Raw genomic sequence first — 25028 nt, 5'->3', positions numbered from 1 at the left:
AGAGGCTCAGAGCCCGAAGGGTTGAATCTCAGAAACCACAATGAGGAACTTGCAGGTGAGTCACAGTCTACAGTGTTGTCACAGTCCCCCCCCTCCCCCACCCCAAAATGTTCTACATTTTCTTTCATGGAAGCTAGTTACACATTCTCTTCCTAGTAATTTATACAATAGGTCTTTACCTGAGAATTGGTACAGAATGCCAGAGAAAGGCATGTACAGATGTAGTAGCATGTCAAAAAGTAAAAAACAAAAGCCAACATTGACTGTTTCAAAGGGGGAAATGATGAACCTTCCTTCAAACTGAAATATTTAAATGAATACACTGAATCTCACAATAATGAACACAGAAATTATTTCAAGTTGTACTAAAATTGGATTTTTTAAAATGAATTCTCAAGGCACGCTTTCCTAACGTTGAAGACGACGTTAAAATATGAAATCAAACTGAACACTTAAAAACAAAGGCCTTATGTTGCCACACGTGTTCCGCCAAGAACTGTTGTTTTTTTATTGTTGAATGGGCTGACAGTCAATGTTGCATTATTGATCCATGCATATTTTATACGTGGATTTTGTGCGTCGTGATGGAGTACTTTGTGTTCATGAAAATGCGTATGGCTAACTCCTGGTGACTGCATCTACTTCAGTTAGCATCCATCCCATCTTAGCGGTACATAAACTCATCAGCTGGGAAGTTTTTGAGTCTCTCATTTAATTTCTGCAAATTTCTATCTCAGCTTCCAATTTAAGAAGAAAAAAGGTATGTTTTACATTTTATTAACAATTTTCCCAATACGGCTTTTGCAGCACCCGCAACTGTCGTACGTTCGTGATAGGTTTGTATATTTCATTGGAAAATTGGGACTTCAGTACATAAGCCTATTTTCTTTCATATTCCAGCTGGGGAATTGCAAAACAGATTATAGATAACCCCTTTTCCACTACACCCACTTCAGCAGCTCTTGGGTGGGCAAAGTTTAGACGTGCTTTGATAGAAAGAAGAACATCCTTTTCCAAGTATGCAGGGGAGGCTGGGAACGATTGTTACCTTTCCCATTTTAGCGGAGGAAGAAAGATAAGTGAAAGTGAGTTCCCCTTTAAAGTTCCAACCTTTCTGCTGTTGTTTTAGTGTTTTATAAACACACCCTACACAGACACACAAACCCTTAGATCTATAGGGCGGAATTTAGTTTCTTAGTTAGAAGCATTCATCCCTACAAACGAATGCTGAATTAGAAATCCCAACTGCTTCAAGATATTTACAATGTTTAATACTTCAATTTTATTGTTTTGTGAACACATTGAAAGAACGCAAAATTCCCATAAATCCACCAAAGCAGGGTTCTTCTTTCTGCCTACTTCCCAGCAGACATTGTGAAGCAAATCCCACCCCCCACCCTCATCCCCAAATGTCCAGAAAGGAAGTACAGAATCATCCTTAAACCTGACTCTCCTGTGCTCTCATTCCGGACACAATACATGCACAGGAAGGCAGTATCATGCAGATATCCAACGACCAACAAGGTATAGGCAGGATGAAGGCTGAGAACTGAAGTAGAGGCTGGAGCAAGGCGCTCAGCCTCGGATGTGAAATGGCCATGCTGGAATCCATATATATATTTATATGGAAATATATAGATATATAGATATATGCTTTTTTTTTCCTGAACCATCCAGCCTACCTTAAACTGGAGAGGATTGTGGGAAGACTTGAGAAATCATAGGGGCCACTGCCTCACCTATGAACAGGCTGGGAGAAGGGATATAACCCAGTCTGAACGGGCCTCGCATTCTGAAAAAAAGGAATTCACAAACAACATGGCAGAGTTTAAATAAGGGGAGAATATGAATGGATTCCCATTGTGCCCTTCCCCTCCACCTATCCCTAGGGAGCATGAGTTCAGGAACACTGGCTGCACTGTAGGTCAGCGAGGACCACAAACAGAAGCCAAGAACTGGGTCCAATGGGAACAGAACACTCTCTGGGATTGTACAGAAGCTCTCTCCTCCTCGTCCTAGCAGCACCATCTTCCAGCTTCTGGCCTCGGCAAGGTAGAGCCCCCCCTCTTTCTCTCTCTCTCTGTCTGCATGTTGTTCTTAGCTTCTTTCTCTCCCATCTGTGGCCTCTACAGGCCCAATCCAAGCATCAGCTGCTGCAAGTAAGAAAATGCAGAGACTTTCTCTCTTGGGTTTTACTCCTCACTCTCCAGCTTCAGACTGACACTCCGGATTTTGGCTCGGGGCTGGGTGCTTCCTGTTCCCTCTCGTTCCACCTGGCTCTGTCCCCGGGAACGCAACAGCTGGCTCTGCTTGCGCAGAAAGTCAACAGGAGCAGGGCAGCCATAACTGCCTTTGCCCAAGGTGGGCCTTGTTGTTCCCTTCGGCGAGTGGGCGAGAGATGCTGCTTCCAGCTGGGCTAGATGGGCAACGTAGCCATCTGAAAGGAACTGCAAGGAGAAAGATTAAGGCAGTTAATTCCCCATTTCTAAATGAGCCACAGCCTTTGCAAGGGGGCCCTTATCACAATGTGGCCCTTGGCAGCCTGGTCGCTCAGCTGGCCGGGCAGGACCATAGCTGAGCCAACCCCATACCTGGCATTGGCTTTGCAACTTCTTCACAGCCCGGCCCACAATGTAAATTTGGGAGGAAGGGAGCCCTAAAGAGCTGTAGACCGAGATGTCCTTGGTGGAACCATACGCTGCTACAATTGTAACCTCTGCCTACAGCAAATAAGCAAAGACATTTTAAAATTAATTTTAGGCCCTTCCTATTCAAGAAAATATACAAGCGCAAAATAATTAAAATGCAGATGATAAAAGTACCAAATCCATAAATTAAAATGAATATCGACACTAATTAACTGTTCAAAGCCTGGTGAAATTGATGCATTATTACACACTTATATAACACGTTACGCTTAACTCGCTTTAGACCTATTTTGGACCAACCTACGTCCAGAGTTACATAGCCTGACCTGGCAAAATATGAGAAAAGGCCACCAGATAAGCAAGGCCATGCGGCCTCTCCTGCAGAATGTTAGAGCGAAACCAGGAGAGGCTGTTTCTTCTGAGAGTTGGGCCCTACTATGCCACCTCACTCGCATTCTTCCCTTCCTTTCCCTCTCCTTTCTCCTGCGGTCCTCCTCCAGCTTTTTCCACAAGCCCCTCAGTTACACCAGAGTAGAATCTCTATGATAGCTTTCCTGGTTGTGCAAGAACACAAGTGGTTACATACCTCTTGCAGAAGGCCCTGCAGAAAGGCAGCTTTCTGGCGAAGAGGGTCATGTGTGAGGCCATCACAGAAAGAGACGATGCCATGTGGGAAATTATGCTGGGTAAGCCAAGCCACCACTCTGTGCTTCTGCATGTCTGGACGCCCTGTCACGTAGATGATCATGAAGCCTGAATCTTGCCAATGTCTACAAAAGCAAAGGGAAAGATGGAGAACAAACTAAAAACCTGCTGCTCTCCAAATATTTCAGTTTACTTCTCCTTAGCACTCTTCAACCATAGTCACTCCTAGCAAAGAGTTGTGGGAGCAGTAGTTCATCTGCATTGCCTGACCCTATCGAGACTATGAAGATAGAAGGATTGTATCTAGGGCAGACATGTCAAACACAAGGCCCGGGGGCCAGATCCAGCCCACAAAGTGGTTTCATGTGGCCCGCGAAGCCATCCTGGAAACAGTGAGGGAATGGCCCCCACTGCCTTGGCCCTGGCCCAGAGACCCTCCTCCTGCCAGAGACCCCCAGATCTGTCCCACTCCTGCTCAGGCCCCCATAGGCACCCTTGATGCGAACGATGTAGAGCTGGCCACGCCCACCCAGTAGGCCATATGCATTCTAGCCACGCCCACCCAGTAGGCCACACCCACCCAGGCCACACCCACCCGGCCCCCTGAGGGCACCCGCAATGCTGATGCGGCCCTCAATGAAATTGAGTTTGACACCCCTGATCTAGGGGATATTGTGGGTCCTAATTATGATAAAGCTGTAACAAAAGGACATGTTGTGTATGTAGCATTTTTGCATTTATTTCCTTAAAAAACGCCCTTTTGAGTCACCATTAATGCACGTTCGAAGAATACTGGTGAGACAGGTTATAAATATATCTTGCCTCTGGAAAAATCTCAACAGGTCAGGGAGGGAATAGTGAATGCAGTGAAGGAGAATAGTGAATTCTCCCTCACTGCAATAATTTTCATGTTTTAATTTATATTATATAGGATTTATATAAAGACATCCTATCATTTGGTAACTATAGTGAGATTGAAAATGATAGAATCTGCATTCTGTAACAAATGCATATATTGTTGGTATGACAATACCGGTCTGATTCATAGAAAACACTATTAATATTCAACAACCAGATGGTTTATTAAAGCTGACAAAGTGAGTAGACATGCTTCTCTCTCCACTTTTCATAAAAAGAACAGTGATGGTAAGAACGCTATTTTAAAGTAGAAAAAAAATCCAGTTGCTTTAAGGAAAGCTTCTTCCAAGAAATCCATTTTGACAGCATGTTGGCAGGGACAAATATGGAAGTTGGCATGCAAACTTATTATTAGTGTGAAGGAAAACAGCGGAACTATTTTCAATTGGTGCTTTAAACTGCTTTTTTGTAACTGTTACTTATTAAATATCTTTTTTTAAAAAATATTTGCACTTAACGGAAAAAAAATTAATTAGGGTCAGTATTGGGAGAAAGAGATTTAAAAAATCAGGAAGCATACTAGAAAGTAACTCTGTTGAGGAATGTAACATATGTAAGAATTTCTCTATACTCCTGGCACAGATTTCGGAGACCTTAGGAAAGAGAACCAGTAGATCAGTCAGCTCAAAGAAATACAAGGAGTCTCTGAGGAGGGCTATTCACCTACCTTACCACATCGACAGCACCTGCACGCACCTTGGGGTCACTGCCCATAATGGAGACACTAGCTGTGAAGGAGCCATCAATACTAAAGACGACACAAGGTGTGCCCTTGGCTACCACTGTCAGAAAGCATTCGGCATAGGTGTGATCACCTCTGTGGAGAGACAGAAAGGTGTCAGCCCAAAAGCAAATATTCCTACACACTCAGAATCAGAAATGCTCAACTTCTGCATTCAAACAAGCCATGAAGATAGAAGCAAGTGAGAGTGGTTCACCCCCCCCCCCCGCTACAGTGTAGAAAACCAAAGAAAGAAAAAGCCAAGCAGTTCAACTATTAACTATAAACCTGCGGAGATCCTGTTGGCGAAATGCACCTCCAAGCATCCCCGACATCGGCCATGCTGATTGGGGCTGCTGGGAATTGCAGTTCAGCAACATCTAAAGAGCCGCCAGTTGCTTGCTTTCATTGGCAGGCAACTGGACTGTAACAATGGAACCTGTACGCTAAATAGTTGCCAAGACCAAATTTGAAGCATTCTGGTCCAGAGGGTTACATCCCACAATCAAGTGCTGCAATCAACACAATATAAATTATTTTGTGGTGCATTATGAATGATTGCATATATTATGTTACAAGCTTTCCTGGATGGTAGAAGAGAATATCTGGCACAGAAGAGGCTGCCCAAGAGATCAAGCACAGGAAAGGATCTACCATGCATTCACCTCACCACCATACGGATAGGGTACATGCCAATGCCCAGCATCTTCTCTTCAGGAAGGGTGTAAGAAAGCCTCCCGCTGCCACTGGTCACTTCTGTGCCATAATGTACCCATTTCCCTGACAATGGCTGTGGCATTATGTAGATATCCACCTGGAAAGAAAGATCAGCACAGTGTTCACCTCATTGCATGTACTGTCATACCAGACTGCTAGCCACAAATCACACCTTAAGATTGCTAAATGACAGTTGTTATTACGATAAAAGGAGAGATCACAAACCCTTCCTTCACTCCCATCCTCTCCTTAAGTTGGTTTTTAAAAATCCATTTTCTACTTATGAGCTTTTCGTATTCATTCCCCTGAAGGGGATAGGCAAAATTCCTATATTTTTATTTATTTCTACTACCTGTTTCTTACAACAGCTCCGTCCTTCTGGAAAACATCTGTTCTTGGCCTTCCCGAGGTTCTGTGGAGTTTTCATATTACAGCCCCCAACTACATCTACTCCACTTTGCTTGCAAATCGTTTCCTGCTCTTAGGATACAACACTTGCTCTCTTCCATAGTTTTAATGTGAATGGCTTCCTTTAGTCTCCTCTCCCCTCCCCAACCCCCCAACCCCCTCTAATTTTAGATTGCTCGCTCATATTATTGATGAGCTCCAGGCTCATATCATTAATGGTTTTAATGGAACTCTAGTCCTGGAGAAATGGGGGATTCGCACTGAGGTAATCTGAAAACTGGTTCTACGGTGGATCCCCTGAGAACAAGGCAGCTGTCTCGGTCACCTAAACACAAGAACTACGAAGGTTTTCACAACAAATCTAAGAATCCCTCTGGAGGCCACATTCTATCTCATGGTTTTGGCTTAGCTTTAAATTTGTACTTGCAAGGCTACTTATTTCTGTTGCCCTCCTTCCCTCCTTAGTCCCAGGAAAGCCTTGCCCTTGGTCCAGTATCAGTTCTTCTTCCTTCTGCCATTGCAGAGGGCAGAGGGAATGGTCTTGAAGGACAGGAGGATTAGTTGCCACCAAGACAAGAGTCGGATAAAAGGAGCCTGAGCTCAGGCTGAGAAAGCAACTTGAGAAAACATCTCAGACAAACCCTCCCTCACGCATACAGAGATATTGAGACTTCCAAGGTTCTGCTGTTACAACTCTTATAATAAAAGTAGTACTAACCCACATGACATTTTGGTTTCCAGGTCTGGTCTACCTTGAAGGACTAAGCCAGGGGTGTCAAACTGCCAGCCTGCGGGCCAGACACATCATCCAGAAGCCGTGTCCACCCCATTGCCGGCAATGGCAAAACTGTCCCGATATGTTGTGCGACGTCACGTGACGTCGCGAGTTTGACATGTCTGGACTGAGCAGCCATTCTCAAGTGAAACATTTTACATAATGTTTACATGGCCGCCAGAAGGAGAAGGCTTACAGCATGTAACATGCTGGTTGCTCAGGTTCATGCCAGCATTGCACCTCACCCCTGTTCACTTGTCCTTCTAAATCAAATTAAAACCTTGGTTACCTTCTCTCCAGTGAGAGTTACCACATCGAGTGGACCATACATGAAGCGCCCACTAAGGACTTGGGGTCGTCCCTCGCACACAATTATATCACTGGCACGATGGTTCGCTGTAACATTCTGAAAAACAAAAAGCCAGACATTATTATTAACCTCATCATTGCAAAACTGGACAAAGGGAGAGTTTCTCAAGAAATGGACAACTGCAGTGAAATTGCAACAGAGCCGGTTGGGGAATTCAAATACCTTGATTCCCAAATTATGAAGGAAACTCATGCAACAACTAAGAGTTATTTAGAGCAGGCAGGAGAATTTTATTACATAATAGCTCTCTGTTCTTCCAGCTGCATTAGAAGAACATTTATGGGACTGAAGAAATCTTTGGGGGGGGGAGGGCAGGAAATAAATATGATCAGACTATGTATCTTCCTACAAAGCCAGTAGAGCAACCTAAGCCAGACCTCAACAAGCCCTGAAAATTACGAGAGAAAAAACCCAAAGAAAGCTGAGAAAAGACACAGAGGGTTCGTACCCGGATCTTCACTTGCGTCCGTTTGCGCTGCCACTTTTCACGGGGAAATGCTGGACTGTAGATCGAACTCTCCTCATTTTCAGTCACTTGGTGCTGCTCTGTCTCAATCACCTGCAATCAGAGACTATACATTCTAGGCCGCGAAAAAGACTGATTTCCAGATTTGCCCTACTTTAATATGTAGCCAGTATTTAAAGGGAACAATCCCTTAATTTTCGGCATCAAGACTGCTTCAAAAGCGGAGAAGGCACGCATGCTTTGTCATGCTTCTACTACCCTGGGCAGGAGAGTGCTGGGATCCCTCTTATCTCTGAGGCACTGCTTCCTGGTATTTTTTCAAATGCAATTTGAAATATAAGCATTTAATCTATAATGGGTAATACAAAATTAAGGGCCACATAGCTATGTACAGAATTGCAATTTTGGGAGAAGCAGCCAGGTCATTGGTGTTTTATTATACACAACGATGCCAAAAGGCACAGCATAATGCAGTAAGTAGATGGGTATTCACAAAAGCTGCTTCTTTGTGGTTGCAGTGCATAGCTGCATGAACACCTGTAGAGTTATAAACAAATGTTGGCTTCAAAATAAAGCCACATAAAATGCTGTAATTCTGTGAGTAGTGGGAAATTGTTCAGTGGTTTTATATCCTGTAACAGCCTGTGCAATTAGTGTATATAACACACCCGCAATTATGCACAACGGACTCTAACTTCAAATATAAAATTGCACACATCCTATAACCTACACAAGTGTGTGGGTGTATGCCGAAAAGCAGCAAAAACAAGACTCCTTCCCCGCCCCCCCCCGCAAGCATTTTCCAGCTTGCAAAATATTTTTCCTGTTTGAGATTCAAGAAAAGATAGGAAAAATGCTAAAGGCATTACGATTTAAAAATCTTTAAACTGATATTAATAGTTTTATTAAATTAAAAAAAACAGAAGGAGAAATAGACATTCTGGTAGCAGAAGAGAGTGGGAGGTGCACTGTGTGTCTTACAAGGGGAAAGTTGGTCCCTGGTTGTTCTCTACAGATAATCCTTGCCTTATGACCACAACTGAGCCCAAAATTTTTGTTGCTGAGCCAAATATTTGTTAAGCAAATTTTGCCCCATTTTATAACTTTTCTTGCCATAGTTAAGTGAATCACTCCAATTGTTCAGTTAGTAACAGGGTTGTTATGTGGATCTGGCTTTCCCATTGACTTTGCTTGTCGGACAGTTGCAAAAGGTGATCCATGACCCTGGGACACTGCAACTGTTATAAATACATGCCAGTTGTCAAGGGTCCGAATGTTGATCACGTGTCCATGGCGATGCTGCAACGGTCGTAAGTGTGAAAAATGGTCATAAGTCACTTTTTCCAGTGCCATTGTAACTTTAAACGCTCACTAAATGAACTGTTTTAAGTTGAGAACTACCTGCACTGCAGTGGTCTTTCTCTTTCGGAGGCAGATGCTAAGAAATAAGCGCAGGGCCTTTGGAAATCTAAGGACGTGATTTAGCAGCTAAACTCTCAAGTCTCAGAACTCATTTAGACTTGACCTGTCGAGGTAAAATTTAGCCACCAAAGCCACACCCCATTTCTTTGCCTTCTACCTCAGATCCCTTCCAAAGGAGGATCCTGCACCATTTCAAAGGCAGTTTCAGCTTTCTGTGATTCCGTGATGTCAGCCGCGGTCAAGAGATGAGCCAATATATTTCCGACTCAGAAATGGGGTGTTTAAAAACTGCGAGAAAATTCCGTCCTTCCTTCCTTCCATTTTTTTCATGAGCAACACTCTTCTCCTTTTTGCATTTAACAAGATGTGCAGAGTATGAGAATGTCACATGGATATATCTGGGTGCATGCAAGCAATCTATTTCATTCTCCCTTTGCCCAGAGAGGTGGGTGGTGGGATTTCTTTTACCGCAAGACCCATAGCCATCCGACAGTGGGTCGGTGATACTTTGCTTGACAGCCTGAAAGACAATCCCAGATCGTCTTTAAGCTGCCTTTGAGGGAAGCTCGCTTAGTTGCCTCTACTCAGATCAAACAAGTAAAAGGACATACGCTCCGCAAGACAAACACGCAGTGATTTCCATCTGGCTTGCAATAGCCCACCTGGCGCAAGATGAAGGCAGCCACGTCAGCGCTTTCCCAATAGCTGGCATGGAAAAGGTGAGGCAGGGTGATGGTGGGAAAGGCCGTGAGTGCCTCAGGGCAGTAGAGAGAGTAGTCGATGCGTTTAGAACCCCACCAACGATCCAGAACTAGACCAAAGGGGAGGGAGGAGAAACCATATTAGGATGATCCCCAGAAGATGCCCCTGTCCTTTCCCTTTCTCCTCTAAAATGGGTAAAAAGGTCCTCGGCATGTTTGACTTCTTTTATTGGTCACCTTTTTAAAATATTTCTCTATTTTTTTAACCCTTAAAAACATATAAAGATACAAGGGAAAACAACAATAAAAACATATAAAAATACAAGGGAAAACAATTCCTGAGAAAGAAATTCCCCATGCATCGTATTTTTCATCTGATAAAGCTACATTAAAAGCATTAAAAACATTAATACAAATATAGTGGATCCATCAAAGCAATTAGTCCTTTGCAGATATTAGAAGCACAACATTACACCGGCCAAGACCTCAAAATGTATGACAAAACAAAAATGAACAATGCATTTTAAAAAAAACTAGCAGAACATGTCTTTTCAACAGCTATTATCAAGATACATGAATAAAGTTACAATGTGGGAGATTGTCGAATTCTTCAGGTTAGGGACAATACTGACTAGCGGCAAACCATATCCATGTTGTGACATATGCTAGAGCAGAATTACAGTGAGGAAGCTCATTACCACAACATCTATTTCTTTCCAGCAAGTTAATGTTACCTATGTGCTTAATAAAAGCCAAAGGAGGTGACTCTAAGTGAAATCTCAGCAGAACAGCAGCTGATGAACAGTTTCACTAACACTTAATATCTCTTCAATATATCTTGCTTCCCCGCAAAGAAATCACAAAAGACGCAAGGATCAAAGGGCGCTTGCCATTAAATGAATCTTTAATTTTAAGCTGCAGTTGTTTAAAAGTACAACTAGCATTAATTTCGAGACATTAATACAGATACGACAAAGGAATTCAATATTCTGTTCCCTCACTGGGGTCCCTCAATGGGAGCTATAGCCTTATTTTTAGTGATTATAAATTCTGATACGCATCAGTCCCCACCTACAGCTAATGACTGGTGTTTAAAAGAAAGATACAAACCTCACACACTTAATGCAAATATTCTCTTAACATCATATTTAGTTTGGTGCTAGCTGTCAGAGCTTCTGCAGAAATGTTTAAAGCTGTTTTATAACATTCTGTTCCAGCAAAATTGAAGTGGCCCGTTCTGTCCAGAAGTACATTCTTAATCACCATAATGGCTCTTGGATGTTTTTGAGCACTCCAGAATTGACACAAAGTGGCTCAGTGTGGCCAAGCTATGGAATTTGGGTCTTCCACTCAATGAACAAGTATTTTCTTGGCACCCAAATAAATTGCAACCTTGCAAAATGTACTCATTTGCTTCACAGAAACAAGAACCTTTGTTCAGATTTCTGACTGAATCTTCAATGAATCTATTCAAGGACCAGGCAGTTCATTCTGATCTGCTGACATGAGAGAACAGCTTTATACACCAGTATCTTGGATACAAGAGAGACATAGAAAAGATATATAACTTTCTAGCACTTCAACTAAAAAAACTAGATGACACATTTTCTAACATCGTTTGTAAAGCCTAAGGAAATTAAAACAGGACTAAACCTGCTAAAAGAATATGATTTTTTAAAAGAAAACAATGCTTTTTAAACGTAGAAAACTGGCGACCTTTCCTATCACACTTTTCTTATAATACCAAATGGCCTGCTGCCATGCTCTAAGCCACAGGGGGTCAAACCCGCGACGTCACGTGACGTGTCGTGATGTAGCGTGACTTCTCCCCCCATTGCCGGCAATGGGGTGGGTGTGGTTTTGGCATGATGCAGCCAGCCCACGGGCTGGCAGTTTGACACGCCTGACTAAAACAACCGATTGTTGGGGGCAATAAGCTGACTTTGTAATAATGCCGCTTGGTGTGTGTGAAAGCCCTAACAAGCAGGCATATACATAGAATGAAGGCTACTGCTAAGCTTGTAAGCCACCCTGAGTCTTCGGAGAAGGGCGGGATATAAATGTAATAAAAATAAAAATAAAAAAATTTAAAAAAAATCTGGGTGTTTTTTTTAAAATTCAATTTGAGGAAATTAGTACAAAAAAACAGCGTGTGACTCACTTGTGACAACTTCATTGGTGCTGGTTGCAGTGCTGTCACTCGCAGTTCCCTCATTTCCTTTCCAGAAGCCCCCGAATGCACCTGTTGGAGTGGGTGGAGTCACAAGGTCTAGTTCGCTCACAAAGAGGGAAGAATGGCTCTGCAAGGCGTCGGCTAGTTCAAGGAGAAACATAAGCAGAAGTGAAGACAGTGATGGCGTATTTCCAATCCTCCACTGCTGTGCTACATTATCAGCCTTTCCTAAATTCACTGTCTCCAGCTGTACTGGAACTGTAATTCTCATAATTTCTTTTGGGGAATTAATTCAGCAAAGGAAGCAGAAGGTTGGTATTCCTTAAAAAGAAGTGCCTACACACACACACACGCATCTCATAGCAGTAGTTTCAATGATGACATGGATCCTGTGATGTAGTGGGAGAAAAGCTGGACTAGGATCAAAGAAACTCAGTTCACCCTCAAGCTCACTGGGTGATTTTGGACTAGTCACAACACCTCTCAACGGGCTATTGGAGGGAAAACAAGAGAAGGGAGTGCCAAATACGCTGTCTTGAGCTGCTGAGTGACATGTAACTATAATATATGTATAACAGAATGATTTGGTGTTTGTGGTCAGTTCTACTGTTTCTACGGCCTTTCTCCTACAACAGCAGCACTATCTCTCTAGGGTCCAATTTCTCAAGAAATACTTCTTGCTGAACTTCCTCTCTGCAGATATCTCAATGCATCAACAGAACACGGCATCAAGAGTCCACCACCGGCAAAGACGAAAGGCTCGTTAGCACGGCAGATGAATGGAGAACATTGCCCAGGAGCACTGGGGTCATCAGTCAGAAGCCCATTTGCCTTTTCTCTTAATTTATGCAGTATTCTACAAGTTCTCTCTCACACCTGTACACTATCAATAACCCAGGAAAGTCATTAGAACATTATAGTTCCAAAAAGGGGAAAAAAACAATGGAATAAAATTTATATAAATTACACATTTCTACTCAGAGGTTTCAAATTTATATTGCTGACAGCTAAAAAAAAAAAAGAAGCAGAAAGGAAATTCCCCTCCTAACATTATCACTCAATATATATTCTGAGGAAGGAAGTAAACTTCCTCCTTGGGCCTGACAGATAAAACCTTTCAAAAGCTGCTGGTTGATCATCAATATATGGAAGAATTGTTGCCATTTGCAGAAGCAGCTCCCTTTCAACAGATCTGGCCTGAAAGAAGAAATACTACTTTAACACGAGTCTAACTCAGAGGGCTTAACAATGGCTCACTTGTGGGCTGGGGATCCAAAGCAGGCCATATCATGAAGACGCTAAAAGCAATGCAGATTCTGCCAGAACATGTTTCTGTCTTGATTAGCCTCAAGTGCAGAAAGGTCCTGCGTATCAATCAGCATATTAGTGGCAGTGATCACTTCGGACCATAGAGGTGAGAACGTTTACGTCCCTCCATACAACATTCCCTACAAATAAAAATCTACTACTCAAGAGAGGTCTACTTCACGCCATTACCACTTGCTCCATGCGGATTTTCAATACAAGGACAAAGCATTTTATTATATCGCTAACGTAGGATAATAAATAGGAAGCAAGGCTAACGACTAAATGATGAAAGATTGGCTCTATCAGGCTCCTTCTCTTCTTAAGCTGTTTCCCTTCTAAACAGAAGCACTTTCAAACTGTAATTTCAAACGTGGTTGACCTTTTCCTTGCTTTCCTCTTTGTCCCTCTCTGTTCCCCTCTTCCGCGTCAACTTAAATAAGCCACCCTTTCCACTTAGAAATAGATACAGCGACTACAAATAAATAATATAAACATGTGACATCCTCCCGCTAAAGCAGGGGTGTCAAACTCAATTTCATTGAGGGCCGCATCAGCATTGCGGTTGCCCTCGGGGCCGGGTGGGCGTGGCCTGGGTGGGCATGGCCTATTGGGTAGGCGTGGCTAGAGTGCATATAGCCTACTGGGTGGGCATGGCCAGCTCTGCCTCATTCGGATCAAGGGTGCCTATGGGGGCCTGGGCAGGAGTGGGGCAGATCTGAGGGTCTCTGGCAGAAGGAGGGTCTCTGGGCCAGGGTCAAGGCAGTGGGGGCCGTTCCCTCACTGTTTCCAGGATGGCTTCGCAGGCCGCATGAAACCACTTCACGGGCCGGATCTGGCCCCCGGGCCTTGTGTTTGACATGTCTGCGCTAAAGGGACATGGCTGCTCTATCAAACTCCTCTATTGCCTTAAGAGACTGGCTCCAGAGAATTCCTCCTTAAATATTATTCTCCCACGCTTCCATTACAGCATATTGTTGAGAACAACATAGGCACCCTTACTGTTGAACAAAACAACATCTCCTAAAACATGCATTTTACTTTATTTTGTATCGTAGATTTAAAACAAATGCACCACCATGATCAGTAGTACTATAAACCAGAAAACCAAATCTGGTGCTCTGCAGTTCCCTAAATTCAGAACCACACCCCAAACACCCCCTATCCTTTACACTATAGCCCAGCCTCCCACTTTCCTATTTCCAAAAGAAGAGAAGCAACAGAATCCTACGGGGTCAGGCCACAGAGCTCTCCAGTCCACTGTGCTACCGATCTAATGCAAGCTTGGCCTTCGCAGTTTTTCTCACCTAATAAAGTGGACGAGCCATCTCCCAGGGGATATTTCTGATAGCGGGGGACCCCAAAAGGAGGCACAGCATGAAACTGTTGAGCTAGCAGAGGTTCCAGGCGGGAAGCACAGGGGTCAGCAGCATGAAACAAGTTATAGATCTGTTCGCAGGACGGCTGCATTTGAGCCACTGAAAGACACAAACGAATGTGTAAATTGCTGTGTCTTACAATGGATGAGAAAAGCAGAAAATGTGGAAACGCAGAAAGAGAGAAGGGAAAAAAAAAATCTCCGTACCATCCAAGGCGGGCATTACTGTTTTACGAAGCGCAAGTACCAATCCCAGAGGGGAGCCAAATAAGAAAAAACCAGACACTTTAAACTCCAGCTTCCCAACCACGCTAGGGCCTTCAAACGTCTCCACCAACGAAGATGAAGAGTTACTGCTACGTCGAGGGTCTCCTTCTGTTTCTGAGGCAGGCAGGCTACATTGCAGGCTAAAGGCAAGAGGGGGGGGAGGAAAAATCATGTCCCTGCCAGAAAATACAAACAGCCCTCAACCAAGTCCAAATAGTCCACAAATTACATTTGTCCAGTAACTTTTAATTTCTAAAGAAACTAAGGACGCATGATGATAAACAGAAAATCAGTAACGATTATAAAAAAGGAAAGAGAAGAAATTTAATAAGTGTACAACACTTATTGGGTGGGAATTAAAATTAATGACAGAAATCCTTCATTCTGAAGAAGCTTCTTCTCCGGCCCAGTTGATTCAGAATTGCTGAACTACAATTCTCAGCATCCTTCGTGCTGTTAATGTCAGACATACAGCATTTGGATCTGAAGTGGGAAAGAATACTGGGAATCCAGGAGGGTCGCGCTTACTGTAGTGTTGTGTGAATGAGTAGTGTGGTCCCTTGCAAGCCCTAAGACATGCGTGACTTTAAGGAACAGTCACCCAGCACAGCAAAAACATCTGTGCTAGATACAAAGCACCTTTGCCTAGTTTAGATCTGTGTACTGCACAACTCCAGTGAACTTTACCACCTTACCATCACAGCAACCTCTTACACAACCAAGGAATAGCCGTAGCTCTCTTTCAAAATTCTACCTTTCCTAGAAAGGGAGATCATTTGGGATTATTCCCACGAAGCACAACATATGAGTCTTCAAATGCTGCTGAACTACCACTCTCAGTATTTGTTATTATACACCACCAAGTCAGTTATCAACTCTTGGTGACCAAATAAATGTATTTTTCTCAAGGAGGATCCTCCCCTAACCTGATCCTTCAGGACTTTCAAAGGTGTAGCCATAGTTACTGTACTTGAGCCCATCCATCTTGCCCCTGGTCATCCTCTTCTTTTTTTTCCACCTTTTGTCGGCATTACAGAAGGGTCACTCACTATTAACCATTCTAATGTCTTGGCTTCCGGGAGTTGAGATTCAGCAACTTCTTAAAGACTCTATATTGTGCAGCTATGCCTTTATTACTTTTCCTCTAAGAGTGAAAAGTTTAACGGACTCCTTAGGGTATCCCCTTTAGCGTTAGAGAAATTCTTTAGACGACTTGAGAGCAATTCGATTAACTTCCTGTTCCCAGTTGGGAAATGAGCAGATCAGATTACTGGAAACTGACAGCTAACAGTCATCTTGGCTTTATAGCCTTGGATTCCTTAAGCTCTCACCTGGACAACATTTGCTGCTGTTGCACAGTGTCACTCTCTGGAGCTACACTGTCGCAATATTTCGGACTAGGAGGAAGTACTCCTGGCTCAGGACTGGCACGGCCAATCCCCCCCAATGTTTCTGGCTTCTTGAGCAGTGGATCTCGCACCACAGACGTCTCTGGAGACAGGAGTTCAGCGTTCTGGAAGAAAACGTGAAGTGCTGAGAAGTTTCTCTTCTGCTCAGGAAATTAGATTAGATTAGATTATGAAATTCTTTAGGCAAAGAAGGGCAGATCAGGACCACAGGAAAGTTAAGTTACCCAGATTTATTATTCTAGAATTTAATAGCAAGCTGCTGAATGGTCTTCCGTGACTGGTGGTGAAGTAGCCACTAAAACAAGCAGCATAAAACTCCCAACAGCCACAATATGCCTCTTTTAGCAAACCAAACAGTAACCATGACAAACTGTTGCCCCTCCTATGAAGCTATCACTCTCTTAATCAGTCCTCAGGATTTGAATCAGCTGTGCCACCTGGCAAGGAAAAAAAACAAACATTACCCACCCCAGCAGTTGGTCTCGACCAGAAAGAAACAGGACACTTGACTGATCTGATATACTACATTACATTCTAGAGCAGACGTGCTTGGGCAGTTCATCTCTAGAATGAAGTCAGAAGAAAATAATTCTCCTCTTCATCCATTTTCAGTTCATCTCATCAATATGTAACTAGTTTCTCCATTTGCCCATTTTAGAATTCAGGAGGAGGCAAGGAGAGGGATCCCAGGGCTTGGGAACTGACCATGCTGCCACGACGGCTGCTCCCGTGACTGCCTGACCCACCAGCACGACTGTGGCAAAGGGCATCAAAGGCCAGGATACCCCCGACACAGTCTCCAATCAGCAGCACCTGTTGGGGGAAACAAATATGAACTGCCAAATTTTCAAGAACGGACCCAAAAGACATATTCCGCCTCTTCTCTACAGTGGGTTGCGACTGGAGTAGCTGAGGAAGTCTACAAGCATTTATATTCAGGAACCCTTTGCTCTACACTACGTCCAAAAAAACCTACCAGGAAAATACAATGCATACTAGAGGAGCATTTCCCAAACTTGGCAACTTTAAGGTGTGTGAACGTCAACTCCCAAGAAGTCTCTAGCCAGCCATGAAATCAGAAAATTACTAATTACTAAATTAGACATTTTCTAATTTCTAAAATTAGAAAATAACTTTTCTAATTCTGCATAGTGCACAACCGTTGAGTGGTCAGATGAGAATAGGCTTCTAGTCGTTAAGGTTATAGGGAAATACATAACCTTGAAATCATAAGGGATCTGAAGTCCTCAATTGCTATGATTGTTATGGTGGTCTCAGACATCTTAAAAATATTAATGTTGTTTTCAAAAAAAGGATCTTTGTAAAGTAACAGTCGTATCCAAAAGCTTGATTTCTATTGTCACCCCTGTGTCTCTGTTTCTATATATTGTCCCAATGTTTTCTGAAATACTTTTTCCAATAAACATCACAGCTCTATTTTAAAAGGAAAAAACAGAACAGGGTGCAGATCTAAATATCTGTTCCACTGGAGACATGTGGACCCACAGGAATTAAAGATCCCACCCTACCAATGTTCTAGATTTCTGCATCCAACTTTCTATACCAGCTCTGAAAATTGCCAGCAATCTAACCTGGCCACAGAAGCCTGTGCCGTCAGGGGAATGGGTGAAACTGGCATAGGCCTGGTTGGTGCGGCATATGACTGTTGCCACGGCACTCTGATAACTGCCCGAAGAGGTTGCAAGTAGAGGCAAAGCAGCCAGTGGGATGTGATCTTGGCTACTGGACAGACTGTCACCATCGTGGCTGTAGGGACTGAGTCTAGGAAAGGAGTTGAAAGGAACGTCAAGTTGAAAAGAACATCAAGAACCAATCTAAAAACAGAGGCAACTTATGTCTTTGTAGAGAGCTAAGAGATTACCTCCCATGTATAATTACCCAATCACGTATTTTTATATACATGTCTGGGGACTAAAAGACCAATCACCTAACATGCCAATGACAAACGCAAGCATTCTCTACATAGAGTTTAAGAAATGGCCGTGGGCCAGCAATCATTTGAAATTAAGGCCTGTAGTAAGAGTGTAGCCCAATATCCAGAGCTATGAGCAGCTGAAGAAAGACAGACTAACACTGAAAAGTCCTGTCTAGCAATCTCCAGTGTTTGCCCAAAGCACAGTTCACTTTCTTGGGTACTCACTCTGAGCGGCACATCACATCCTTCAAGTGCTTTACTTGTCTCCACTATACACAAGCTAGGGCAAAGAACAAGTATATAGCGTGTATGGTGTATTATATTTTCTTCTAGAGCCCAGAAAAACAAAAAAAAACCCACTACTACTACTGATGGAGCAGGTACCACTGCCCTAACTAAGCTCCTTCATACTCTAGTTGCCTGCAATTCTTGTTCTCTCGGGCAGACAGCCCAATAGCACTACTCGCATCAAGTCTTCAGCAGCTTGAAAAAACATGCTTCCTACTTGGAGACCAGGGCATAGGCAGCAGCACAGATTGGTGGACAGGGCACTAGGCGCAACGCTATGTGCCCCAATGCTTCAGGAAAGTGCAGTCGGGTGACCGAGTCCAAGGTAGCAGTGAACGTATGCACATCAGCCTGTTTGGAGCCTGGTTCTCCTACACCCTGGTCTAGGATGTTGCCACTGTGGAGGATCAGGAAAAGGGCATGAATGCGGCACGACCCGGAGAGCCCTTCTGAGCCAACCTACGGAAAGATACACAAGGAACTGTGAGGATGAGATCTATTGATGGAGGTGACGCACATCATCCAAGTGGGGTGGGGGTGGGAGGGGAGTTAAATGTGGCCACGTACTGCAGCCAAGGTCACGAAAAATTAGCTAAGGATATGACAACAGTAGTCATCACAAGCTCTCTCCAGCGGCTTGGAGCCACAGAAGCTGAAGGTAGTGAAAGAGGAATGCTGTGTTTCATGGGTTTCCTCACCTCTGGTGGGCCAGGTACAGGGGCACCGTCACTGTCTGACTTGGTTGCTCCAGCCGCATCAACTGCAAAGGAAATTTATACTGCACTGAGTGGCAAAGCGAGGAGAGGCAAAGGGCCAGTGACGGACTCCAGGGGTCAGAAAGGGCAGGGTGTGTAGGCTAGGAATGCAAAGTGCAGAAGAGCGGTCCTCCCTCCCGGGCGCACTTCGAAGGGCAGAGAGAGACCTTCATCACCAGCGCCACTTCTTACAACAATAAGCAAGGAAGTTTTGAGGGTGAGCACAGGAACATAATACTGCAGAAAAATGTCGTAACTTCTAAGGCAGAAACTAGCAGCAGTGATTCTGGCTTCTTCTGGCTTTAATAGAAAAATTCTATGTTTAAGAAAAGCTTCAAAATACGTGACTGTTTTTTTTTTAAAAAAAGCAAATAAATAAATAAAAAATGAAAGGGTGATTTCCTTGATCAACAGAGAGGGAAGCAGCTTTCAGGGGAAATCCTATTTTCCTTTTCCTTCCCTTCATTTTTATTAATGAAAGACCTTTTTAAATCTTTGCCATAGCTCTAAAACATTTCAAATATACAATAAAACTACCTGAACATTAAAAAAAAACCAATTATGGTTTTGCAAATTTTGAAACGAAACACGTGATTTTTAGCAGTTTGAGAGAGCTGGACCAAAATACCCGAAATTCTCCTGGCCTTGTATAAAGGAGGGAGACAGAAATGAGCCTCTCTTACCTAGAACGTCATCCCGTTCGTTGGGTCGCTCCAGAGTATCGAGGAAATCATTTGAATTCCACTTAGTGATTTCCTTTGCAAACACATCGTCGCTGTCGGACAAATCCTCTAAAATGAAAAAGGCGTGGATCAGAAGACACATGCAAGCCCAGTCCTTGCAAATGCCCACCAGGGTTAAAAAACAGGAGTTAAAGAAAGAAGGGATAATTTTAAAAGGAAGGTAGGCACATTACATGACCGTCTCTAACAGTCCTCCAGATTCTTACGCAGAATCCTTTTCTAGCTTTGCAGCCCATCATCTGCGGAGTCCTTGGCGCTCTCTGAGCTTCGTTGTTTGTGTGCAGACATTGCATTACCCAACTAGGTAACATCATCAGTGAGAGTACCTGCAGGTTTTGCTCCCTCTGCGTACAGTAGTTTGCCATCCTCGTTTTGGTGGGTGGGGTATGGTGTTCTCCTTGGTAGTTCCTTGATTAGTCTAGTTTCCTGCCTGATTTTTTTCTCCGATGTTAATCTGCCCTACATAGTGGCGACTATAGTCCTTGCACTGAATCTTGCAGATGACTCATTTTTAATTCTTGGGCTACTGGGTTTTTTTTGGTTTGCTGAAGATTTTTTGTGGGGCTCGGTAAAGAACTACCGTAATTAACACCAGGCAAACAGGCAGAAAACCATACTCTAATGAAGGAACTACCAAGGGGAAAAAAACACCTCCCTAACAAATTGGCAGGGCAAGCTACCGTATATACCAGAGGTCCCCAGGGACCGGTTCCGTGGAGAGAGGTTTTTCTGCGGACCGGAGAGGGCGTGGTTTCATGTACTGCCTGCATCCCGCAGATGGGGCTTTGCTTGTTTCTACGGATCGGTTTCTGGCCTGCCACGGTCCAGTGCTGGTCCACGGACCGGGGGTTGGGGGACCCCTGGTATACACAATGAGCAAACAGCAACACATACGCTGTTAATGTTACCTAGTTGGGTAATGAAATGTCTGCAAGCAAACAACAAAGCTCAGGGAGCACCAAAGACTCTGTAGTTCAATATGTGAGCTACAAAGTGGACCGGACAAGTGTTGGTTTGATGGAAAGTAGCTTCCTATATTTCCTATGACACTTGATCACCGTATATACAAAAAAAACCCATGTGCTTTTTTACAACCAAGCTACGAATTATCTGTTTTTATATGGACATACTATCTCTTTTCAAAGAGTAAGGAAAAGAGATTCTGATCCTTCCCTCACCATATAAATCCATACAAATCCAACTCTCAATACATACAATAGAGAATTAGTTCTCACAGAACTGAATCCCAAGTCTTGGAACCAAAGGCAGCTGCCTGCCATCTACAGATGAGCCTGACCTCAAGTCTTCCCAGAAACAAATACAGGGTAAAATCATGCTGCAAGTAGTCCTCGACTTACAACGCTTCATTGAGTGACCGTTCGAAGTTACAACAGCACTGAAAAAAGTGGCTTGTTTTTCACACTTGCAACCGTTGCAGCATCCCCACTGTCACATAATTAAAATCCAGATGCTTGGCCACTGGTTCGTACTCATGACAGTGGCAGAGTCCCGGGGTCATGTGATCACCCTTTGACAAGCAAAGCCAACGGGGGAAGCCAGATTCAATTAACAACCATGTTAGTAACTTAACAATGGCAACGATTCACTTAACCACAGTGGCAAGAAAAGTGGTGAAATGGGGCCAAACTCACTTAACAAAGGTTTCACATAGCAATGTAAATTTTGGGCTCAATTGTGGTCGTATGTTGAGGACTACCTGTACTCTATTCAATATTACAAACCGTGAGCATCGAAGAATTCCTCTTCGGAACTGTTCTCAGAGTCCCGTGCAATATTTTGCATCCGCCATTCTGATAAGCTGTGGGGAGACACCGCAACTGCAGAGACAGATCAAGTGAAAGCCTGATGACCAAGAGAGAGCTAGGTAAAGATGGTCATTCTTAAGCATCAACAGGAACACTTCTTCATTCCAGTAGCTACGATTATTGGAATCAATAGTATCTCACAATGAAGTTTGCTTTACCGTCTCAATTTTCTGAATTTCTGATTGCAGAAAATTGCAGGAAGTCCTTAAATTTTACAAACAAGAACGGAATAGGAAGAGGGAGCAGGCCAGATCACAATTACTAATAGAATCAATTTCACAACAAACATTCTGCAAAGAACTACCTTCCCTGTATATCAAATATCTATTTCCACCTCTTCATGAGTTCTTTTCCTTCTTTAAGTTCCAAATGCGAGAATTACAAAGGAAAACAAAAACAAGGATTGCTATCATGGACACCGCAATATGTACCCTATCTGATCTTTTTAAAAAATGTATATAAATATTCATAATAATGCCAGACATCTCCACAATGCCAAAAAAAGGTAAAGTATTTGAAATGAGTCAAAAATCAAATGAGTCAAGAGCTAGTAAGACAAAAATCCTTTGTGAAAAAAATTACACCAATATTACCTCCAAACAGAAGAGTAGTTAGTCCCTGACTATAATCTAGAAAAAGAGGTCCCCAACCTTGGCCACTTTATAACTTGTGGACTTCATGCTGGCTGAGGAATTCTGGGAGTTGAAGTCCACAAGTTATAAAGTGGCCAAGGTTGGGGACCCCTGATCTAGATTGAAATGTGAGTGGATTTCATTCTTTCTCACAACTTTTGCTCCTCTGCAGAGAGTTTGTTTTCATCCGTGTTGTATTCTTCTATCAGTTCCTTTCTATTTGTTGCAGTGATCACTCACCAGCATGTTGAGAAGAGTAGGAAGACCGAGAAGAACTTGACCACTGCTTTGCAAATGGGTCATCTGGAGAGGAATCGGGAGCCCTCAGGCTATCAACTCTGTCCTGTGTCTCATGGCCACTTAACTCAACTGGGCATTCAGGGTTGGGCACACCAGGATCTAATTCAGGTTCTACGCATGTCGCCATCTTCTGAGCCAGCATACGAGCTGTTTCCTCCTCCAACCTTCGAATGTCATCCATTGTGAGATCGATCCATTCGTCCTGCCAACACCAGGCCTGGCGATGAGCTCGCAGCATCACTTTCCGCAGACCTACATTAGGAAGCCATTCAGGAATCACAATGGTTACAGCTCTTCCCAGACACATTGCACTTTGGTTAGGTGTAACGTGAGCTCCTCAATACGTTAAAAGAGATTAAATGCTATTTACTTCGTGAATGCTTCTTCCACTGCTTTTTAGTAATTTAAAGGATTACAATCCAGTTCAGATTTAAAAAGAGAAATTTAATTTAGAGAATAAGAGGAGCTAAAAGGATTGCAATTCTTTTTCTTTTTGCATATGAAGATGCAAGATCCATTTTGGCATTTTATTTACCCGTAACCAATACATGAGCGTTTTTATTTATTTATTTACTATATTTACATAGCCCCCCGTCTCACATGAAGGTGAGTCTGGGAGGCATATAGCCTTTTTAACAAAATAGTAAGTACATAAAAACATACTTAAAAAATAACTATAAAAAGGCAAATAGAGAGGATGATATTAAACCATATCAAGGAAGCCACTGCAAAGTCTCCCTGGTTCCCTGGGACCCCCCAGGACTGATGACATAGCCACACCTTGAGGGACTGATGGAGTGGAGAGGTGGAGCTAATCTTATTGGGAAGGGGGGCCCTGCTAGATGTAATTCCTCTGCTAAAATCAGAGGACAAACTAGTAGTCAGGCGTGGAGATAATCCCTTGGGTTAAACTGAAGCCAGTGTCTCTAAATCAATCTACGTTACTCACATACTGATTTTGGGGAAAAAGTGGAGTAAGGAATCTAAACTTCTACAGACATACTGAAATCAAAAGATACTGTACCATCCCATTACTACCATTTCACTGGATCCAGCACGCCATTAGACAGTTGTGGTTTAGCCTGTTTGTCTAACTTCATATCACAAAACTTTATCCTTAACATGATATGACCATTTCTGACACATAAGTTTAAACTGAAGAAGACATCTCACATTTTTTTCCAATCTGAACTCTTTCAGAAATTCAGAACTCATGCTCGCATCCAAGCAAAATTTATTGTATCCAAGTTATATTGGGATCTTATCATCCAAATAATATCTCACATCAGCTACCACATCCAGGGGCCGAGTTTAAATGAGCAGATAGCACAAAACGTAACTCAATTTTTTTTGTCTGGGAAGTGCTGCACAAAATTGGATGACAATTCTGTTCATGTCAGAAGCCGATTTACATGGATAATTTCATTAAGCCTTTAGTATCTCCTATTTTATGCAGCTGAGTCTAAACAAATTTCCACAATCTAATATTATGCTTAATAGGAAACCATTATTTTATATTATCTATGTCTTTGAAATCTTTTAAATCTGGCTGCTCCTTCAACAGTGCTGTCAACACAGTTGCTTCTCTCTTTCTCTGGATTCAGTCTCTCCGAGTTTCTTCTACTCCCTGAAACCTTTCTCTTACATAGTTACTACCACTGATACCTCTGAGGTCACAGTAAGAAAAGTATCTCACAAGCAACTAACCAATACATCAAAAGCTCTTGGGTGCATTTTTACCCCAAAGGGTAGAACTGGACTAGAGCAGTTGTTAATCAGCAACACAGAGGAAAAAAGTCTAATTCCTTGCCAATTTCAGAGGTAACGGAAAATACATTCAGAATTGCCATATGCTAGAATATTGTACATCCTGAACGAATGCCTCGTAATTAGCAGAGGAATATGAACAGTATTGGTTTTCAAAATGGCAGAGGACCCAATCATTTATTTTCAGCCCAGAAAGAATGATTCTGAACATTGTGCAACGTAAATTGTCTTTTTAATATAGGGACCACAAGGGAGGCTTAGAACTGCTAATGTATCTTTGGGCCAGTATTAAATCAGATTGCACATTAGAGTAGCTTTAATGAAATTAATATGAGAAGGGCAGCTCAGTAGAAAAGGCACTACACAAGTACTGCTACTAGAGAGGAAATGGACACCGTGCCTCTGCCAGCACAAGTAATAGCTCAATCATCCTATCCTACTGCCTAAGCATACAGCGC

The 25028-nt window shown here is 43.0% G+C and overlaps 1 protein-coding gene across 3 annotated transcripts in view; it reads right to left on the bottom strand.

Moving 5' to 3' along the window:
• Positions 1-1396: 1396 nt before the first annotated feature.
• PITPNM1 (phosphatidylinositol transfer protein membrane associated 1) overlaps positions 1397-25028 on the bottom strand; it is a 32516-nt gene continuing 8884 nt past the window's right edge. The window contains exons 6-24 of one of the 3 annotated variants that reach the window (XM_083361749.1): positions 22744-23055; positions 21788-21883; positions 19986-20093; positions 19246-19307; positions 18765-19006; positions 17916-18105; positions 17029-17136; positions 16246-16427; positions 14855-15054; positions 14577-14747; positions 11953-12105; positions 9753-9901; positions 7651-7761; positions 7122-7238; positions 5598-5746; positions 4879-5028; positions 3235-3418; positions 2592-2720; positions 1397-2447 (exon numbers count right to left, since the gene is read on the bottom strand). In XM_083361749.1, the coding sequence (XP_083217875.1) occupies positions 2193-2447; positions 2592-2720; positions 3235-3418; positions 4879-5028; positions 5598-5746; positions 7122-7238; positions 7651-7761; positions 9753-9901; positions 11953-12105; positions 14577-14747; positions 14855-15054; positions 16246-16427; positions 17029-17136; positions 17916-18105; positions 18765-19006; positions 19246-19307; positions 19986-20093; positions 21788-21883; positions 22744-23055 (3068 nt within the window). In that variant the 3' untranslated portion in view covers positions 1397-2192. Of the gene's footprint in view, positions 2448-2591; positions 2721-3234; positions 3419-4878; positions 5029-5597; positions 5747-7121; positions 7239-7650; positions 7762-9752; positions 9902-11952; positions 12106-14576; positions 14748-14854; positions 15055-16245; positions 16428-17028; positions 17137-17915; positions 18106-18764; positions 19007-19245; positions 19308-19985; positions 20094-21787; positions 21884-22743; positions 23056-25028 lie in introns of those variants that run through there. The other 2 variants (XR_014492409.1, XM_083361750.1) reach the window with 2 other exon arrangements.

This window comes from Vipera ursinii (assembly GCF_947247035.1).
Source record: "Vipera ursinii genome assembly, chromosome: 1".
Taxonomy (NCBI): domain Eukaryota; kingdom Metazoa; phylum Chordata; class Lepidosauria; order Squamata; family Viperidae; genus Vipera; species Vipera ursinii.
Note: the sequence above shows the minus strand (reverse complement) of the source record. Positions and strands in the feature narration are given on the sequence as shown.